Genomic DNA, 18,686 nt, shown 5'->3' on the forward strand with positions numbered 1-18,686 from the left:
CATGGGCACTTTTGGAATTCCTTTTGTCTTGTTGTCTTGATATCTAACAAAGATTGTGGAGCCTTTAGGTTACACAACATTCATTCCATCACTTTCCAAGTAGCATCCCAGCTTGTTCATGGGCACTTTTGGAATTCCTTTTGTCTTGTTGATGAAAGGAGAGCACTCAGTGTGTAACATCAGTGTGTAACATGTGGTGCATCCTCCTCCTTTGTCAAATGTGTGGGCTCTTAGGTTCCCAATCATTCACTTAGATAAGTCTCTCCAAAGTTAAAAAATTTCTTGTAAAAAAAGAGAAATTATGAGGACTCAAACTTCCAAGGATAAGAACGTTGTGAGGCTTGCTATGTCCTTAGCTTGTACTCATTATTTTTAGCTTTTACTCATTTGGAGGTGGGCTTGCACCTTCCAATGTGTAAGGGATGTGCACTAATCCTTCCCCTAAGAGGTGATGCCTATGATGGGTTGAAATGAAGTTGTCACCTCTCACATAAGAGAAAATATTATGGTAAGTATGATGACCCATGGAAGGCCAACTTTTACCTCCCATGGAAGGCCAACTTTCACCTCCCATTCAGTTCTCCTTCACTATATCTAGCAATGCAGAATCCTGCTTGAGCTCTTGGGGCTAGCCTTGCCATTGCTAGCCTAAACGGCTTAGCAAATTTTTTGCCAACTTATCCATTCTCATTTCTATGACTAGCACTCTAGCTCTGGTGTTGGTGGTGGCGGACCCTTATCCGTTGAGGTTTTGGATGAAGTCCCACTATCTCTTGCCTTTGTAACAACAAAATGCTATCAAGTGATCTCACCACCTCTCTATACTACCAAGAAAATACTGCAACTCACCCAAATCTTTGATCTCAAACTTCTGTTTCAAAAGTATCTATAACCTTTTTCCTTCTCAACCAAGGCTTTAAATATGTGAAAGTGAATAAACACCTCACTTTTCTCCTTCATAAAGTAAACCCACACTTTCCTAGTGTGATCATTAATGAATCTAGTAAGTAATTGCAACCTACAATTGTTGCAGTCTTGCTTAGTCCCCATATATTAGAATGTATAAAATCTAATGGCCTTGCACGGATGTTCTTTTAATAGAGGAAAGTATTTTTAGTTTGCTACCAAGTTGACATGCTTCACATACTTTGTGCATAACATACTTTGAAAAATCTGCAATAATATTTTAAGCTTGTACTTTAACGCCGTTATATATTCACATGACTATAACATAGTACTGGTAACCTATTGTTGCAATCTTGCTTAGTCCCCATATATGAGAATGTATAAAATCTAATGGCCTTTCATGGATGTGATTTTAATATAAGAAAGCATGTTTGGTCTACTTACCAAGTTGGCATATTTCACATACTTTATGCATACCATACTTTGGCAAACTTGCAATAATATTTTAGGCTTACATATACTTTAACCATTATATATTCACACGACTAATGTGCTTATATCATTCATATGTCAATATTTGGATGACACTTGTTCCATACGCAAGTATGGCTACCTTCACCTCAAGCATGTCAACATCCAGAGTAAATGTCGTGCGATTTTTGTTACCCTTTGCAACCAAGCTATATTGCTCTTTGAAGTCTTCCTAGCACCCTTCAGGATTGAACCTCACTTGCAGACTCTGCTCAACCATCTATCATATATAAACTAGGTTTTTCATAATATTAGAAACATAAAGTACATCTTCCAAGTGCTTGATTTTTCTAGCTTGCATAGACAATAGCACTTTACCAAAATGCATAATGAGTGCAGAGTATCATCACGTGTTTCCACATAACGTAGTTTTTCTATTTTTGGCATATCTCTAAATCACTTACCATGATTGGTCATGTGGTTAAAGCTGTTAGAATCCATAAATCAAATATCTCTCGATTGTAACACCTCTCCTATCATGGAACTGAGCATGTGCTGCATCACAAACAATTACTCACTTTTGTCATCCCTTGTTATTGGGTGATGCATAGTTACCTTTTAAAAAAATTACTCTTTTGATATCATTATGCTTTTTATAGCAGTCCTTTACAATTTTCCTTCAGTTGTTGCCATAGTAATAACACTATACAATTTGCATTTTGATTTCTTTGATTATCACATCAGCCTCTTTGACTCCCCTTACCTTTAGAGTGGTATGAGACTAATTTTCTTGTTGCTATTGTCACTTCTAGTTTTGATTTTCAAATTGACCACCACTACATCCTCTAGATGATGATCTACCTCTATCTCTACCTATATCTGAGTAGAAGGCCTACTCATGTGAATTGTTAGAGCACTCCTAATATTCACCTCCTCATGGATGAGAAGAACAATCTGAAAATCAAGAAAGTACTCTCAAACTCCAATGAAGGTCTGAAACTAATTGTATTACTTGCCAAGACTATTCAAGGTCATTCGATACCATATCATCGTCATCTATTGGTGATCCAATAAAAGCAAGGGTATCTACAAGCCTTCACAGAGTAATCATTTATACTCAGCTTTTCTCTAGATAAATTATGTAGCTCCTACTTTAGCTGCATCTTTCGAGCTTGAGTGTTTGTACTATACATCTTCACTAAGGTGTACCAATCCTCCTTAGGCATTTGTGCATCTTGTATATGTTCAATTATAGAGCCTGTCACACTAATAAACAAGCAGTACATTGCCTTTGTGGCTCTTTCACGTTATGCTTTATATGTATGCAACTATTTTGGAGTAGGATTTTCTTCAACAATATCTGGCTACTTTTCATCACTTGGAGATTAACTCACAATATCCTTTTCCCATAAGAAAATTGGTCATCATGAATTTTAAAGCCTTGAAATTATTCTTATCCAACTTCTCACTCACAATTTGTGACAAGCTGTCAGACATCTGTAGAAACTTACTAAATAGTGTGTGCAAAAGCTTTTGCACTTACAACATACCTACAATCTCCAACATTCTGGTAGTGTACGTTATACTATAGTTGTAGTTACGCAAACATACATCCACGAACAACTTACAAATCTCATATTCTCTGCACAATTTGTCCTACAACAACCAAATTTATGTGGCAACTTTACCTTAACCAAAAATTGGGCATAAACAGTCAAAATTGACACTCTCAAAGTGCCTACGAAAAACTTATAGAGTCAAAAAATGGGGCCCAAAATGGCCTCAAATCCAAAATTTGAAATCACTGAGGTTTTATGGACTATGCCAGCACAATATAATGTCCCTTTGCTTCACCGTCAAAACGAAGGGTGCCTCAAGGTGTGACAATGCACCTTACTGTTGTACTCGCCGACTATTCTTGCTTAGCAAATACTTGTACAAATTTGCTTTTAAATTAAAGAGAAAGAGATGAAGTTTCACCCGTGTACTGCTTCCTTTGCTTCCCTCTTACTTAGCTCTTGATCTCTTCACACCGATGCTCTGATATAATGAGAAGAATGTGGGGGAGAGAATGACCAAAGATGAGAAGAGATGTCTACCAGTATGTTTTGGCATGCCAGATTTATCAAATATTAAAGGTTCCACACTCGAAGTAGGCCGGGTTTCTATACCCTTTACCTATTCCTGAAGGACCTTTTTAGGATATTAGTATGGATTTGTAGGCCTCTTTGAGTAGCTTGGAGACTAGGAATACATAGTTTTTAACCATTATTAACCATTTTAGTAAGTTTTACATGCTCATGCATGAGAAGAAAGCAGCACAAAGGATGAGCTTGAGCTCCTTGCAAGAAAATGCATACAAGAGTAGACAAGTACACAAGAGAGACGGATAGATGATTTTTCTTTAATTCTCTTCTCTTCTCTATGCAAACTTGTTTATTCAACTTTAGTATCCCATTCATGGTTTACCACAAAAAATTACTATAGACAGAGATCCCATGTTACTTCCCAATTTTGGAGGGAATTATTTGATAAGTTTGGGACTAAGTTACACTTGTCTAGTGCATTTTATCCACGGGCAGATAGCTAGATAGAGATATACAATGACATGGCCTTTGATGTTCTCAAATTGTATTGCCACAATAATAGACAAGCACATAAGAGATTTGGATGGATGAATTTTCTTCTATTCTCTTCTCTTCTCTACAACCATAACATAAAGAGATAAGATCACATACTGGAAGGAAAATTACTCTCCTACTATAACTTACAAAGATTGATCCATAGTCTACACCCGACTACTACGTGAGCTGCTACCAAAACTATGCCATAACTATAGTACACCAAAGTGGCCATGTGATAACTCTAGTACACTAAAGTGGCTGTCACACAACTTGTAAAAAACCATTGGTGGCATATCACCTCTAATATAACCAACCTAGCAAGTGGCGTAAGTGTAGAACCTATTACCTAAGCATGCCATCAATGTCTGTAGCACTAGTTGAGCTTGATATCTCAAAACAAATTGCTTCCCATAATCAATGCCTCTTACCAATAGACATAAATGACTAAGAAAGTTATAATAGCAACATGCTAATACACTCCATAGCATCTAATCACTCTTTAATGGTATCCAAAGGCTTCATTACACATCAAATGGCCTAGTGGGGAAAAACCATGAGTGTAGTCACAATGCCAAAATGAAGCATCATTTTCATAAACTCCCTTTTGTGATAATGCTATGAATCCCCATGCTAATACTTGAGATTATACAAGATTTTGATGAATAAAGCAAAAGCCCTTTCCTAATGCTTGCATTTAATCTCCATATCTATGATTTATGTATAGCCGTTTATAAATGATGGACGTTTGGCACCATCATTGATGAAGATCACAAGTCTCACGACTCTTCTGTTTGCTTTCTTCGACTCTTACACATGGTTTGAGATAGGGAATTGAGTGTTAATCTGTATCAAGTTGGCCAGTAAGGCAGTGTGAAAGAGGTTTGGTTGTCTATGAGAATGGAATAATTTAGGACACTTAGTATGGCATATACGTTCGTAAACTATGAGCAATGGGTGGCTTGTTAAACAACGCCAATCATGGGATGCGTCTTTGCAGTGACCCGAGTATCTCTAACTCGTTTGATTAGTATGGTTATGGGTATTTTTTACATCTTGTGGAGGGAGAGGTAGAGCTTTTCCCTCCTCCAGAGCTTGATTATCTCTAACTTGTTTGATTAGTATGGTTATGGGCATGTTTTACGTCTTGTGGAGGGAGAGGCAGAGCTTCATTGAGTCTTGGGCTTTTGTTAGCTTTCGATTGCATTGCTGGCTCTTCTCCCTAGTTAGATTCTCTTCTCGGTTCTCTTCTCGAGGGGGGTTTTCGTGCACCCTCGCCCTCCCTCTCTCTCTCTCTCTCTCTCTCTCTCTCTCTCTCTCTCTCTTTCTCACCATTGGTTGTATATGCCCTCGTGCTGCATTCTACCACAACGTTAATACCCCCCCCTCTCTCTCTCTCTCTCTCTCTCTCTCTCTCTCTCTCTCTCTCTCTCTCTCTCTCTCTCTCTCTCTCTCTCTCTTCACTTTCTATTTTTTTCTATTTTTTCAAAGAATATAAAATTTTAAGATTTTTTGAAATAAATAAAGAAATTTAAAGTTTTAATATTTTTTGGTGATGACAGGGCAACGTGAGCCTGTGTGATGATGTGGCAATGTCAGCTTACTTGATGATGTGACACTTTTTTTAAACCAAGACTTTTTGGTGTGATGATGTGGCAACGTGAGCCTACGTGATTACATGGCACACGTGAGCCTATGTGATAACATGGAAAGTTTTCTTTGTGTGGTGATAACATGGCAACACGAGCTTATGTGATGATGTGGCACTTTTTTTATGTTTTCTTTATGGTAGCATGGCAACATGAGCTTATGTGATGATGTGGCATACGTGAGCCTACGCGCGATGACATGATAGTTTTTTTCAAGATTTTTTGGACATTGCAATGTGAGCCTACATGATGATGTGGTACTTTTTACTCAAGATTTTTTTATTTAGTGATGATGTAACAATGTAAGCCTACGTGATTTGAAAGCATGTTCAAATCACTCTGTTGGGACAATCCTTGAAAGCATGTTTGAATCCACACTTGTAACATGTGCCTCCGCATGGAATGACATCAAGGTTTGGCACTAGATTTGAAGATAGAGTTGGGAACTTGGTACGATGGGGCGGTCCTATAAGAATAATAGGCAAAATAGTGCGACCCCTACAATGGAAACATTGAAGAGGTGACTTGCGTGACATGTTATTAAAGCCCTTTGTTGCATCATGGCTTTGAACAAGGCATCATAATCGAGGGTTGGGGGTTTCTCTAGATATCCATATGAATTGAATTCCTCATATGACTCATAGATCTTATGTTTTGGAGTCTCAAAGCGTGCTTGCAAAGTCACCTAGTTTTGTGGCGATAGATTACGCACCAAACGATCTCTCTTGATAGGTGTGGATGACCTGCATGAGTTGCTAGCATTGAGGTTGCCTTGGGACTAGCCCTACCACTGCTAGCCTAAACGGTTTTGCAGATTTTTTACCAACTTGTCCATGCTCATGTCCTTGACTAGGCGTGTAGCTGGTGGTGGTTCGCACCATTATCTATTGAGCCTTTGATGATGCATCCCCTATCTTTTGGCTCGGATGTGGACTTCTACATCCTTGTCTTGGAGATTTTCTAGAGGTCTATTGCCTCACAACAACAACACTGATCATTGATGTTATGCCTATGCTTGTGCATGTGCACCTCTCTATGTCAACGAATGCTAGTTTCTCAAGATAAGCACTTCATATAACTTTTGTGACCCTTGCTGGTTGGAGAAAATAAGTTTAATTTGTTAACCAATGCCATCCCTATATTTGATAAATGCTACTGCCACTTTCAACCTCACAAAATCTTTTAGAGAATTCCCAACTAAGCTACATAAGGCTTTCCATATTCCTTACCACGTGCTCTAGGGTATTGACTACTAGATGCATGCATGTCATGTCTCAAGGGCTCTCTATAGAAAGGCTCAGGTGTTTTACCTCCCATTTTGAGAAGGAACACATGTAGACAGCCACACCACCAAACATGTTTCGAAAGGTTCAATGTAATGCCAATACCACAAGTCCCAACTTATGCTTTGTAAAATCATAATTTAAATCTAGGCCTTCTATTATTGTCTTTTATACGAGCATGTGTAACTCGTATTTTCCATGGCTCAGATTTCCATGGACTTGGTGTACTTGTTTTGTTCTAATAGACCCATTGGGTATTTTGAAGTTGTGACTCTCTCTCTCTCTCGTAGACCCATGCTTGATATTTTGGAGAGTGGTATACCATATATTTGGGGTTGATGCTCCTCTCATGTTCCATGTTCCTAGTATTCCATGATTAGATTCCATGGATAGTTTTGAATCACCCCAGTGAGATAGCTTTGTTTTGTTTCTATTTTATTTTCCATTCCATGATGAGATATGCCATGGGCATTATTGTATCACTTTGGTCTCATAGGCCCATTGGGCCTTTAGTAGACACTTAATATATATATATATATATATATATATATATATATATATATATATATATCATCTTCAATTTACACATGGAACATATGTAACACTTTTAGTCTCATAGACCCATTGGGTCTTTAGTAGATATTATTAAAATCTATCTCTCTCTCTCTCTCTCTCTCTCTCTCTCTCTCTCTCTCTCTCTCTCTCTCTCTCTCTCTCTCTCTCTCAGAGCAATATGTGAAGGCTTCCCCCCTTCTTGGATCACCAACACTGTTGTTTCCATTCATAAAGCACACCAGAAAAGGATTATACTTTGATAAATACTTTTAGCTCTTTGTTCTTGAGACTATTAATAGCACAATGCATGAAGATAAGACTCTAGTATTAAATAAGTAGACTAACAGACTACTGGCTGTAAATAACCAGAACTAAATTAACTTGGATACATTCACTTGGCTGAGATAGCCTTGAGCCTGAAGATAGTTCTTTGATCTACACTTTCCACCTTGCCTTTTGCCCCTTCTTGGCTGTTCTAGCCCCCTTGGACTTCAATACTTGCAAAGAATATGAGATGCTTTATGGTTGGGGTTGACCATCGCTTACATATAAATCATATATGCAAGTTGGTTTTGCTATAGCTATCTATCGGCCTGCTCTCACGACTGGGATATTGCAGCTTTTAATCAATCGCTTTCACATGTGTGAGCATGGCAGCCCTTGCTGCTCATCGATTATATTCTAGGCTAGTTGATAGGGACCCTTAGGCTATCCAAGTGCAATGGGCTAGGCTATGGGTAGTCCCAATAGCCAAGGGCTCTTTGGTGGCTCTTGGATAGGTTGTACATGGTTGTTCATGAGACAATCTATAGGACCTATCCCTTGACATGGACTAGTGCCCGTGTATCCTTCTGGAAGCCTAACAAACACCCAATACACCTCTACATCATTCCAAAGGGTTAGAGATGTATGTGAGGGACATGCACTGACTTAATGTGTTGGACATGCACACCTGACCATGCCCCTCTATAGTGGATCTCCCGGGCTGACTTGTCCCAGACAAGAGCTCACAAAGGGCCAATTACCACTCTTAATTCTTGCACCTATTATATAGATATAGCCACATGGCATCCAAGGGTAGGATGCACAAGACATCCCCATCTGCTTAACTTGACGGAAGCTACATAGCCTTTAAATAGTCTATCAATAATGCCGGCTAATCTAAAAAGAAGTTCTTGTCAAGCCAAACTGCTTTATGCATGGTCTGAAAACTTCCTGAGAAACTGACACTCACAGCCGGAGGCATGCTTGAAGTGGTGCAAAAGGATTTGTTCTAGAACCATCACTTTAGCTTCATCGATGATTTCAAGTTCTAGTTCATCTTGGACATCTGTGGGAGAAGGTCTGACATAGTGCTTCAACCAAGCAACATTAAATGCATCATGCAAGGTAATCTCAACTTCATGGACACCTCATTGATCTTCTTTTAGAATGGGGAAAGATCCAAAACTCCGAAATGACAACTTTGGGCATCGCTTGCCCACCTATTTCAACCATTGTTTCATAATCCTACGATAAAGCCAATCCCCTTCTAAGAATTTTATATCCCTTTTGTCCTTGTTGGCTTGCCAATTATAGGCTTTTTTGGCCAACCTATCTTTTACAAACTTGAGAATCTCCTAGTAAGTCTCTGTCAATCCATTAGCATCATTGGGCACTAAATACAATGTCCTAGTCAATAATGACTGGAACGGTCTTCCAAATGTAGCCTCATTTGGAACGGTCTTCCAAATGCAGCCTCATATGGAATCCTGCAAACTTGAACCAAAGAAAAAACTGTTACCTTGTTGATCATGGACATAACACTTCAGCACGTTGAACACCAATAGATTATAAATCTCTGTTCGGTTTATGGGTGGAATGCACTGGAAAAATTCAACTTAGTACCAAAATTATTAAACAATGCCATCTAAAAAAATGTTGATTCTTTTTTGGACATGGCAATGTGAGCCTACATGATGATGTGGCACTTTTTACTCAAGATGTTTTTATTTAGTGATGGCGTAGCAATGTGAGGCTATGTGATAACATGGTACACGTGAGGCTACGTGATGATGTGGCACATGATAGCCTTGACGGCACTGCCATCAGCTTTGCTGGCATGCTTAATTGAGCTTTGTCTTTCTAATTTTTGCTTGTGAGTTGGTATTAAGGTATAGTACACATAGGTGTTGTGGGATCATTGATCTTTTTGAGCCTTAAGGTTGCTTGGTAGTGCCACAGAAGTGTGTGCATGACACTGTTTGGAGTTTGGCACCATGGAGGATGTCTGTTCTTTGATGGAAACAAGGATGGTTAAGGCTACTTCACATGGACAAGGTATTGCCTCTTGTTGTTTGGCATCCACAAACTCCTTTGACTTCTTTAAAGGTAGTATCGATACATAAGTCGAGGTGGAACCGTTGCTTTCCATTCCTGCTTAAGCTTTGGGGTTAATGTCAAATTTTGGTCTGCACTTGTTGTTGCCCATGACAACGTATCTTGCATGCATTTTCACGTGCTTCTTAAGGTTTTTTTTCTTTTGGACCTTTGGTTTAAGTCCTTTAGCCTTTTGAGGGGCTCCTCAGCCTTTCAGGCTTGTGCCTTAGGCTCTTTGACTGTTGACTTTGAGGTTAAACCTTAAGAGGTGACTTGTGTGATGACATGTTATTGAAGCCCATTGTTGCACCATGGCTTTGAAGAAGGCATCACATTCAAGGTTAGGGGTTTCTCTAGATATCCATATGAATCGTATTCCTCATATGACTCGTAGATCTCCTGTTTTGGAGTCTCAAAGTTTGCTTGCAAAGTGACGTGGTTTTGGCGCTAGATTATGCACCAAACGATGTCTCTTGATGGAAATAGGTGTGGATGACTTGCTTGAGTTATTGGCTTGGGCTGGCATTGAGGTTCCCTTGGGACTAGGCCCTACCACTACTGGCCTAAATGGTTTTGCAAATTCTTTGCCAACTTTTCCATGCTCATCTCCTTGACTATGACTCTAGCTGCTGGCAGTGGTGGGACACCATTATTTGTTGCGGCTTTGATGATGCATCCCCTACCTTTTGGCTTGAATGGACGACTTCTACATCCTTGTCTTGGACATTGTCTATAGGTCCATTGCCTCACGACAAACCCCATCAATGTTGTGTTGAGATCTTGGTGGGATTATCAATCCTTCCCATGGCCTCACAAATTTGATCAAAGTTCTCTAGATATTGAATGGGATCTCCATTTTCATCAAATTTTGTCATCATCATTTAGAATCTGTGGATTGGCTTTTTTCAACCCAACTCTAATCCTCTAGGTATTATGTTTGTGGCAACCCCCTTTCCTTTTCAAACACCATCCTAAGCATGTCTTCTACATATTCATGTGGTGGCGATAGAACGTAAGAAAGTGGTTACACAAAACCCTCCATTTCAAGATATGGGGTGGGTTGTGCAATTTCCAATGGCACTCATCCTACAATGGTCTAGCTTTAAGGCCGCCGGCTCGCTTGTTATGTAAATTCCCTTGTGGATGCCTTTGGTTTGAGGTAGTCTTGGCGGACATTCTCTCTTTATCCTTCCCCATGTTCCATGTTCCTCATTCAAACAGAGAAGAACTGAAACTTGGTTCCACAGTGAAGGTTCTTCTATAATAAGCTTCAGTCGAAAGTGGGACTGTTGTTTACACTGTGCGCGCTTACTATTGTGTTTTTTGAGAAACACTTGTCCCTAATGGTCCAACAAGAAGACATGTCTCGATTGCCATATTGCACTTGTTAGACTACTTATTGCTCATGATTATCCTGGGATAATCTCAAAACAGAATGGACACCAAATGTTTGAAACATTGTGACATTTGACATGGTTTGACCACTTCCCGAGAGAGTGAACCTTGAGGTTCATGGCCCTGCTCCCAATTCTTCACTTGAGCTTCACTAAAAAACATGGCCCTGCTCCCAATTCTTCACTTGAGCTTCACTAAAAAATATGGTTGTTTAATTCGTTTCTCATAAAGTTTATGGCAATGTTAATAGAGGATCATGGGCAGCTCTTGTTTCCACGTGTTTTAATATTCCCTTTGCTCACGTTTACATTTAGTTGGCTCATTTCGTCCCATAGCTTCTCGATTGTCGAAGGAGTTTTACCTTCTTAACAAAGAAGCGCTCTGTTGTGTGTTGGTTATTTGCTTGGAATGAAGGTTAGGTGGATTTGAGGAATTTGATGCACTATAGTCAATTATATTATCGTTTCCAATAATTAACTCAGATCGTATTCGCATCAAAGGTTTCACCTTAGTGAAAGGGTCTCTAATGCTTTCTAAAGCAGGTCTGAAATTGATTCCAAATACGTCTATTACAAAAACACTTTTTTTTCTTTTTTAGGAATTTAAAGATTCTTTTATTTTTTGGGTTTTTTTTAGGTTCACATATCTTCATGTCTCTAGGCTCATGCCTTTTTTGTGTAAACTAGTCTCATGTACTTTATTTTTATGAAATAGACCTACTTGGGATACAAAATTTTATGTACTAAACCTATGACAAGATTGATTGGATAATAATTATACTTTAATATCCCAATAATTACAAAGGATAATAAATTTTCTTAAAAATTGTAGGTAGTATAGATTGTATGACAAGAAAATCTTTAAATAACTAATTGGTTGGTACATTATAGTATACCTACTTCTAGACTCACATCTCCAAACTCATAGCTTGTCTCCAAACTCACAGCTCACGTGTCTAGACTCACCGTTCACGTCTCTAGGCTCACGACTCACATCTCCATACTCACGTGTATTGACTCGTGTCACGTCTTTTTTTATGAGACTATGGACTCGTGTGTCCCAACCCAAGAGCTCGTTTAGCCTGATCTTTAAACTTTTTTGAGGTTTTTTAAACTTGATGAGAAGTGATTAAGGATCTTAATCCTAGTTAATGGTTATTATATAAGTAATTACTTATTTTTTATTGATTTTGCATACTCTCAAGCTATTAATTCAAACAATGCATTAAAAAATTTGCTTAAACAAAAATTAACTATCTCACTCTAATTTACCTCTATGGAGGTTAAGGCTCATATTTTCAAAGTATATTCGACTCCGAAATTAATTGTAATTCAGAGTGGATTGCACTCCCGTTTATAATTGCTAAGCTATTCCGTGACTCAATGCAATGAAATCAAAATCATGCAAATTACCAAGAAACTAAGATTTTTTTCCTTCCAATAGATGAAGCTAAAATATCCTAATGTAAATAAACTTCAAATCAAAATTAACCACAACAACTAAACACATCCAATGACTCTAAAACCATATATTTTTCGAAGTGTGACCTCTCTTAATTAATACCGAATAATATTAGGTAATCCCAATAGCTTGGAACTAAGCCCTAGGCTAGTCCTCTATAGCCACTGGCGCTAAATATGTTCAAGTCAAGAGCTTACCATAGCCTTATCTTCCCTTAGAGTTACAAACCGCAACTTCCCTTTGTGGATTCCCTAGCTCCTCACTCTGTCGTCACACCGGAATACTCCTTTGCTACAAGGATGAATGGAGAGCCCTCTATGCCTAGATTGAGAGACAATAAGAGATGGTCATTCGTGATGATTCTCTCTCATAAAATGCAAGGAATAAAAGGAAAGCTAATTGAAGAAGACAACCTACAACCAAATCTATCTCGCATCAATAGCATATAAGCAAACAAGAAGATGAAAATGAGAGCTCATTAACTATTGTAAGGGAACAATGTATTGCTTATCAATAAAGATCACTTACAAGTGACTAGTTTTCACAGTAGCCCAACCAAACTTATAAATAGTCTAATCTCCATTACTAGTTTTAAGCAAATATGTACACAAAGTTCTCAAACTTTTCTTATTTGACATTAAACACAAGGCAAGGCCGCTTTAATTGTTTTAACACCATCTTACAAAAGATGGGTTTCCATTCGAGTGAGCAAAATGACAAGCTCCTTACAACAGGTCGGACATATAACTCTTGTTAACCTACAGAATGATTAACATGGTTGTTGCTCATAGACATGAATGTATGATCATAGACATCAATGTATAACTCAAAGTGTGAATGTTGATTACTCACATATATAAATGTCAATAGCAAATCTGAGCATGGGTGAATTCCTTAGGTTCGTCAAATTTCATGCTCACGTATATAAATGTTAATAGCAAATCTGAGCATGGGTGAATTCCTTAGGTTCGTCAAATTTCATGCTTAGTGAGATTTCAAAAAAAAAATCAACTTTCCGTCTTTTTTTTCCCCCAATTTTTCAAACCTTGAAAAGCTTTGTAGTTAGATGCTTAGTTAGATTCAAATTTCATGCTTAGTGAGATTTCTTTATTTTTTAATTTATTCTTAGTTTTTTCAAACCTTGAAAAGTATTTAGTCATTATTTAGTCTCACAGGCTAGATTCCTCCGAAGGCTTCTACCCCTCTCTCTCTCTCTCTCTCTCTCTCAGAGAGCAAGACGCCCTAGATCTCAAAGACCTCATCCCTCTATGCAATGAGTGTAGATCCAAGATATCCTTAGACGATACTGCGAGTTTCCTAGTTCTTTTTCCATGGTTCAGATCATGGACCCTTTGGGCCTTTTGAAGACAATCTCTCTCTCTCTCTCTCACACACACACACACATTTCTATTTGTACACACTTGAATTCTTGTGTCAAATAATCTCTACATAATCATCACACAAGCAACATGGCAAACAACAATGATTAGAATCACCTCCCTCTACACTCAAACATTAAGAATCACCCAATTGATTGTAGAGAGCCTTCAACCCATCACCTTACAAGATTGGGCTGTGCTTAATCAAGCTCAGTGTGCACCTATACAACAAGCGGATGGTTTGCTATTTGTATCTTGATGAAGATGAGGATGGTGAAGGTTTTTGTACATCAAACTTCTCAGGCTTGTGCCTGTCCATGGCTGCAACGTCTTTCCGGAATGCCTCTGCCAGCATGTCTTTCAGTTCACTGTACCGACGTTTCTTTGTATTTTGATCCTCAGGATTTCCCATCTCTATGCAGCTTAGCTCACATATATCATCATCCATAAAACTGTTCACAATGGCAGAACAGCGAGGGAAGATCCGCTTTCCCAATTCAACTGACCAAACCAAAACAGAATTAATGATTTGAAACAGAATTACTAGCTGCTTGAAGAAAACAGTAGTCTTACCTGCTTTCTGAAGTGCTTGCACTCTCTTTAGAAGAGCCTCACTCATTATAGGTGTAGACATGGAAGAACCAACCACTGGAACCTGATTCAAAGAAACTTGACTACGCGGCATTTGATTAAGATCTACACCTGCTTCCCTTTTCACCCGGCCAGTGAAGTCGGATACTCCAAGCCCAGTGAACTCTGATGTGGCTTCCAAATGGGAAATGCCTGTAACTAGCTTTACTTCTTGTGGGAACAGCAAGCGAGCAACTGCCACTGTTAAGGTTCAAGACATCAAATACTTGTTCAGCTAAAATCCTAACTTGGAGAAAGAAAGATAATACAATAGCACTTCAATGAAATGACCAATTTAATTTTGGCATGCCTGTGCTTGTGCATGTGTGCCAATTGAGAAGGAAGACATGTCAACAGCCATACAGGTTTTGAAAGGTCCAATGTAATACCAAAACCACGAGACCCAACTTTTATGCTTTGTGAAATCATAATTTAAATCTAGGCCTTACATTCCTGTCTTTTGTAGGATTCCATGATGTGATTTCATGGACAGTTTTTATCACACCAGTGAGATAGCTTTGTTTTGTTTCTATTTTATTTTCCGTTCCATGATGAGATATGCCATAGACATTATTGCTTTGGTCTTATAGTTCTCTCTCTCTCTCTCTCTCTCTCTCTCTCTCTCTCTCTCTCTCTCTTTATGATCTTCAATTTACACATGGAACATATGTAACACTGTTTGTCTCATAGACCCATTGGGTCTTCAGTAGATATTAATAAAATCTCTCTCTCTCTCTCTCAGAAATATGTGAAGGCCCCACTGTAACATGCGGAAGCTTACAGAAAAGGATTATACTTTGATAAATACTATCAGCTCTTTGTTCTCGAATATGAATAGCATAATGTATGAACATAAGACTGTAGTATTGAAGGTAGTCGAACTCGCCATGGCTGGAATGAGCAAGACGACGTGCTGAAGTGACGTGAACCTGCGCTGCTGCCCCCGCCTGCCCTCTGCCTCCGCCTACTTCTTTGCTGCTCCCGCCTGCCTCTGCTGCCTTCGCCTGCCCTTTTGCAACCCCCCTTCGCCTGCCCAATTTCTGCCCTTCGCTAGCCTTTCAGTCCCCGCCTGCCCTTCAGCTGCCCCTGCAAGCCCCTCTGCTGCCCCCCGCCTGCCCCTTTTGCTGCCCCCGCCAGCCCCCCTTTTGCTGCCCCGCCTTCCCTTCGGCTGCTTTGTCAGCCCGTCTGCTGCCCCCGCCTGCCTTCGCCTACCCCTTTTACTGCCCCGCCTCCCCCTTTGCTGCCCGCCCCCTGCCTTCTTCAATCCCCGCCTACCCCTCTACTGCCCCCGCCTGCCCCTTTGCCCTTGCTTCCCCAGCTGCTCCCCGCCTTTGCCCCCCTTCCTCTGCTCCTGTTTTCCCAGCACCTATTTTATCTGGATTCAAGTCGGCCGCCCACTTTTCTTGATTGGTCTTATGGCTTTTTCTACCGCAGCCAATCGCTCATCACCCCCACTGGCCGGGAGAATCATCAATTTTTCACAAGACGAGCTCACCTCTCTTCAGCACGACATTGACCTTGAGGTCCAGACTACCCTTGTTGCGAGAGTTTAAGGTTCCTTTGAGGTCCAGACTACCCTTGTTGCGAGAGTTTATGGTTCCCACCCCTCTCGTTCGCAGGCCCGTGAATGGCTTCTAGCAGCTCTCCCTTCGGAGCTGATTGTGCACTCTCAGGATACTCGTTTAAAGTGACTGTCTATCAATGATTTCAATCACTTCATCATCAAAGTAAACTCCAAGACCTTTAGAAGTAGCCTTAGAGATAGAAAATAAGTTGGCAGATATCTTAGGCACATGCAAAACATCATGTAAGATAGCATCTCCAAAAGAAACATCACCAATACCAATCATAGGGAGAGACCTAGTATCACCAATGTGTACTGATGAAGAGATAGACTAATAAGGAAGAACTATTCGTCATGTGAGAGGTAGCACCACTGTCGGCAATCCACTCATCCGCAGTATGCGTATCAAGATCTTTGATTACCACAAGTGATGTGTCACATGAAGAAGTAGAAGACATAACAACATATGCAACCTTGGCATTACCGTCTTCCTTCTTGTCTTTGTCTTTGTCGTGAGAAGATGTTGATGTAGAAGAACCCTTAGATTTGGATTCAAGTTCAGCTTTTACCTTCTTGGATGCCGCCTTCTTAGCAAAACAACGATCCTCCGTATGGCCACTACGACCACAGAAAGTGCAATCCTTGGAAGAATCCTTTGATTTGTCCTTGTCGCCTTTAGTTGAAGAATCTTTAGCATTGGAATTAGAGCCTTTGCGTTGATCATTCCCCTTGCCTTGGCTTACAAAGGCCGAGTCCTTTTTGTTTTGCTTGCGAGTAAGGCACTTATCATGAAGAAGATCCATAGTCTCTTCAAAGGAAGGGAAAGGAACTCGAAGAAAGATGTTATCTTTGAACGATTCAAAAGAAGAAGGCAATTTACCAAGTAGCTTGTGGACCGGATTGCTTACCAATGTACCAAACTCTTCAAGTTGCCACTAGATTCGATTGAATTCTCCAAGCTTCTCCACTATGTTGTCGGATTCGGAGATAGAAAGCTTATCCAAATCTTCTTCCAACTTGGCCATCTTAACCGTTGAAAGTCTTCCATATTGCATTTGTATAGCGTGCCATAATTGTTAAGCCGTACTTCTTATAGAAAGAAATTGAGACACAACCGATGTAGACATGCCATGCACAAGTAAAGCTTTGGCCCGTGCATCCATATAGGTTTGATATTGAGAAGGCACCATATGAGGAGAAGTGATTATAGACCACACCCCGGCGCTTTCCAAAAGAAGTTGCATAAACAAGGACCAAGTGTGGTAGTTGTTTGGGGTAAGCTTTTGTGAATCGGAAAGACTTGGAAGGCTCAAAGATTGAGTGAATGGGTTAAAAGGCTAATATGATTGAGTGGGGAGAGGAGTAGTAGTGGAAGTAGTAGAAGAAGGAATCATGGTAGATGAAGTTGCCATAAAAGGCATAGATGATGTAGGGAGATATACCATAGAGAGCATAGAAGTATGTGGATAGGAAGGCATAAAAGACAAAGAAGAAAGAGAGAAAGGATCCGTAGAAGGTAATGGATATGACGGAAAAGAGAAAGTAGAAGCATTCAAGTTTGCCTTTGTCTTTTGGAGTAGAGGACTTCCGAGATCCCATAGGGAGAGAAGGGTGGGAAAACACAAGGAAAGAAGTGTCGTACCTCCAAAAACGCAGCCAATAGATGGACTGCCCACCAAGGAAGTATCTCCAAAATATGCACAAAGATAGTGCGAAAACGCAGCCACAAAACGCAGCCGATATATGAACCAATAGACTCCATAGAAACCACCAAAAGAGGGCTGAGAATGTAGCCTTAGGTAGAAGGAGATGGAGGAGTTGGTTATCCACAAAAACACAAACACTAAGTGTGTAGCAAAGTGGAATTTTCAGTCAGTAGAAAGGTGTAGAAAAGAGGATGACTATGTACCTCAAAACACCATGAAGAGGGCTGAAGTTGATGATGAAAACGCAGCCAAGAAATGGCTACAAATCTCTCCACAAGAAGTCTCCAAAAAAACGCTACCACATGTAGGGAAAACTAGTTGGCAATGTTTTCACCGCAAGTAGAGTTGTAGGACTCGGATTGAAGTGCTTTAAAAACACACTTGGAGAGGATGGTAAGGGGTTGGTTTGAGGCCTTTTGCATCATTAAATGAGTGCAAGGATGATGAGTAAGGGCTTCTGCAAAAAACGCAAGCAGAAATTCTGCATGCCGGCAGTCTGCAAAGAATAACTCAAAAACGGTGAGGAATTTGCGAAAACTTTCTTCTGCTAAGTTGTAGACCACGATGATTCCAGTAGGTCACGCGGGCACAATCCTCAAAAACGCATTCGTTTAGCAGAAAATCAAAAAATGAAAAAAACGCCATTGAAAGCGGGGTTGTTGAAGAGGACTAGAGGTAGAGAGGAAGAAGGATAAGGAGGCTCTATGT

At 39.9% G+C, this 18,686-nt stretch overlaps 1 protein-coding gene across 4 annotated transcripts in view; it reads right to left on the minus strand.

Annotated features, from left to right (window-relative positions):
• Positions 1-14,169: 14,169 nt before the first annotated feature.
• LOC147607304 (BTB/POZ domain and ankyrin repeat-containing protein NPR2-like) overlaps positions 14,170-18,686 on the minus strand; it is a 30,881-nt gene continuing 26,364 nt past the window's right edge. For all 4 annotated transcript variants that reach the window (XM_086790586.1, XM_086790588.1, XM_086790587.1 and 1 more), the window contains 2 exons: positions 14,652-14,909; positions 14,170-14,579 (listed from right to left, as the gene is read on the minus strand). In XM_086790586.1, coding sequence (XP_086646712.1) covers positions 14,323-14,579; positions 14,652-14,909 — 515 coding nt within the window. In that variant the 3' untranslated portion in view covers positions 14,170-14,322. The remainder of the gene's footprint in view (positions 14,580-14,651; positions 14,910-18,686) is intronic.

The sequence above is a fragment of the Cibotium barometz genome, chromosome 55 (assembly GCF_041138505.1).
Source record: "Cibotium barometz isolate CiBa-2024 chromosome 55, ASM4113850v1, whole genome shotgun sequence".
NCBI classification, from domain to species: Eukaryota; Viridiplantae; Streptophyta; class Polypodiopsida; order Cyatheales; family Cibotiaceae; genus Cibotium; species Cibotium barometz.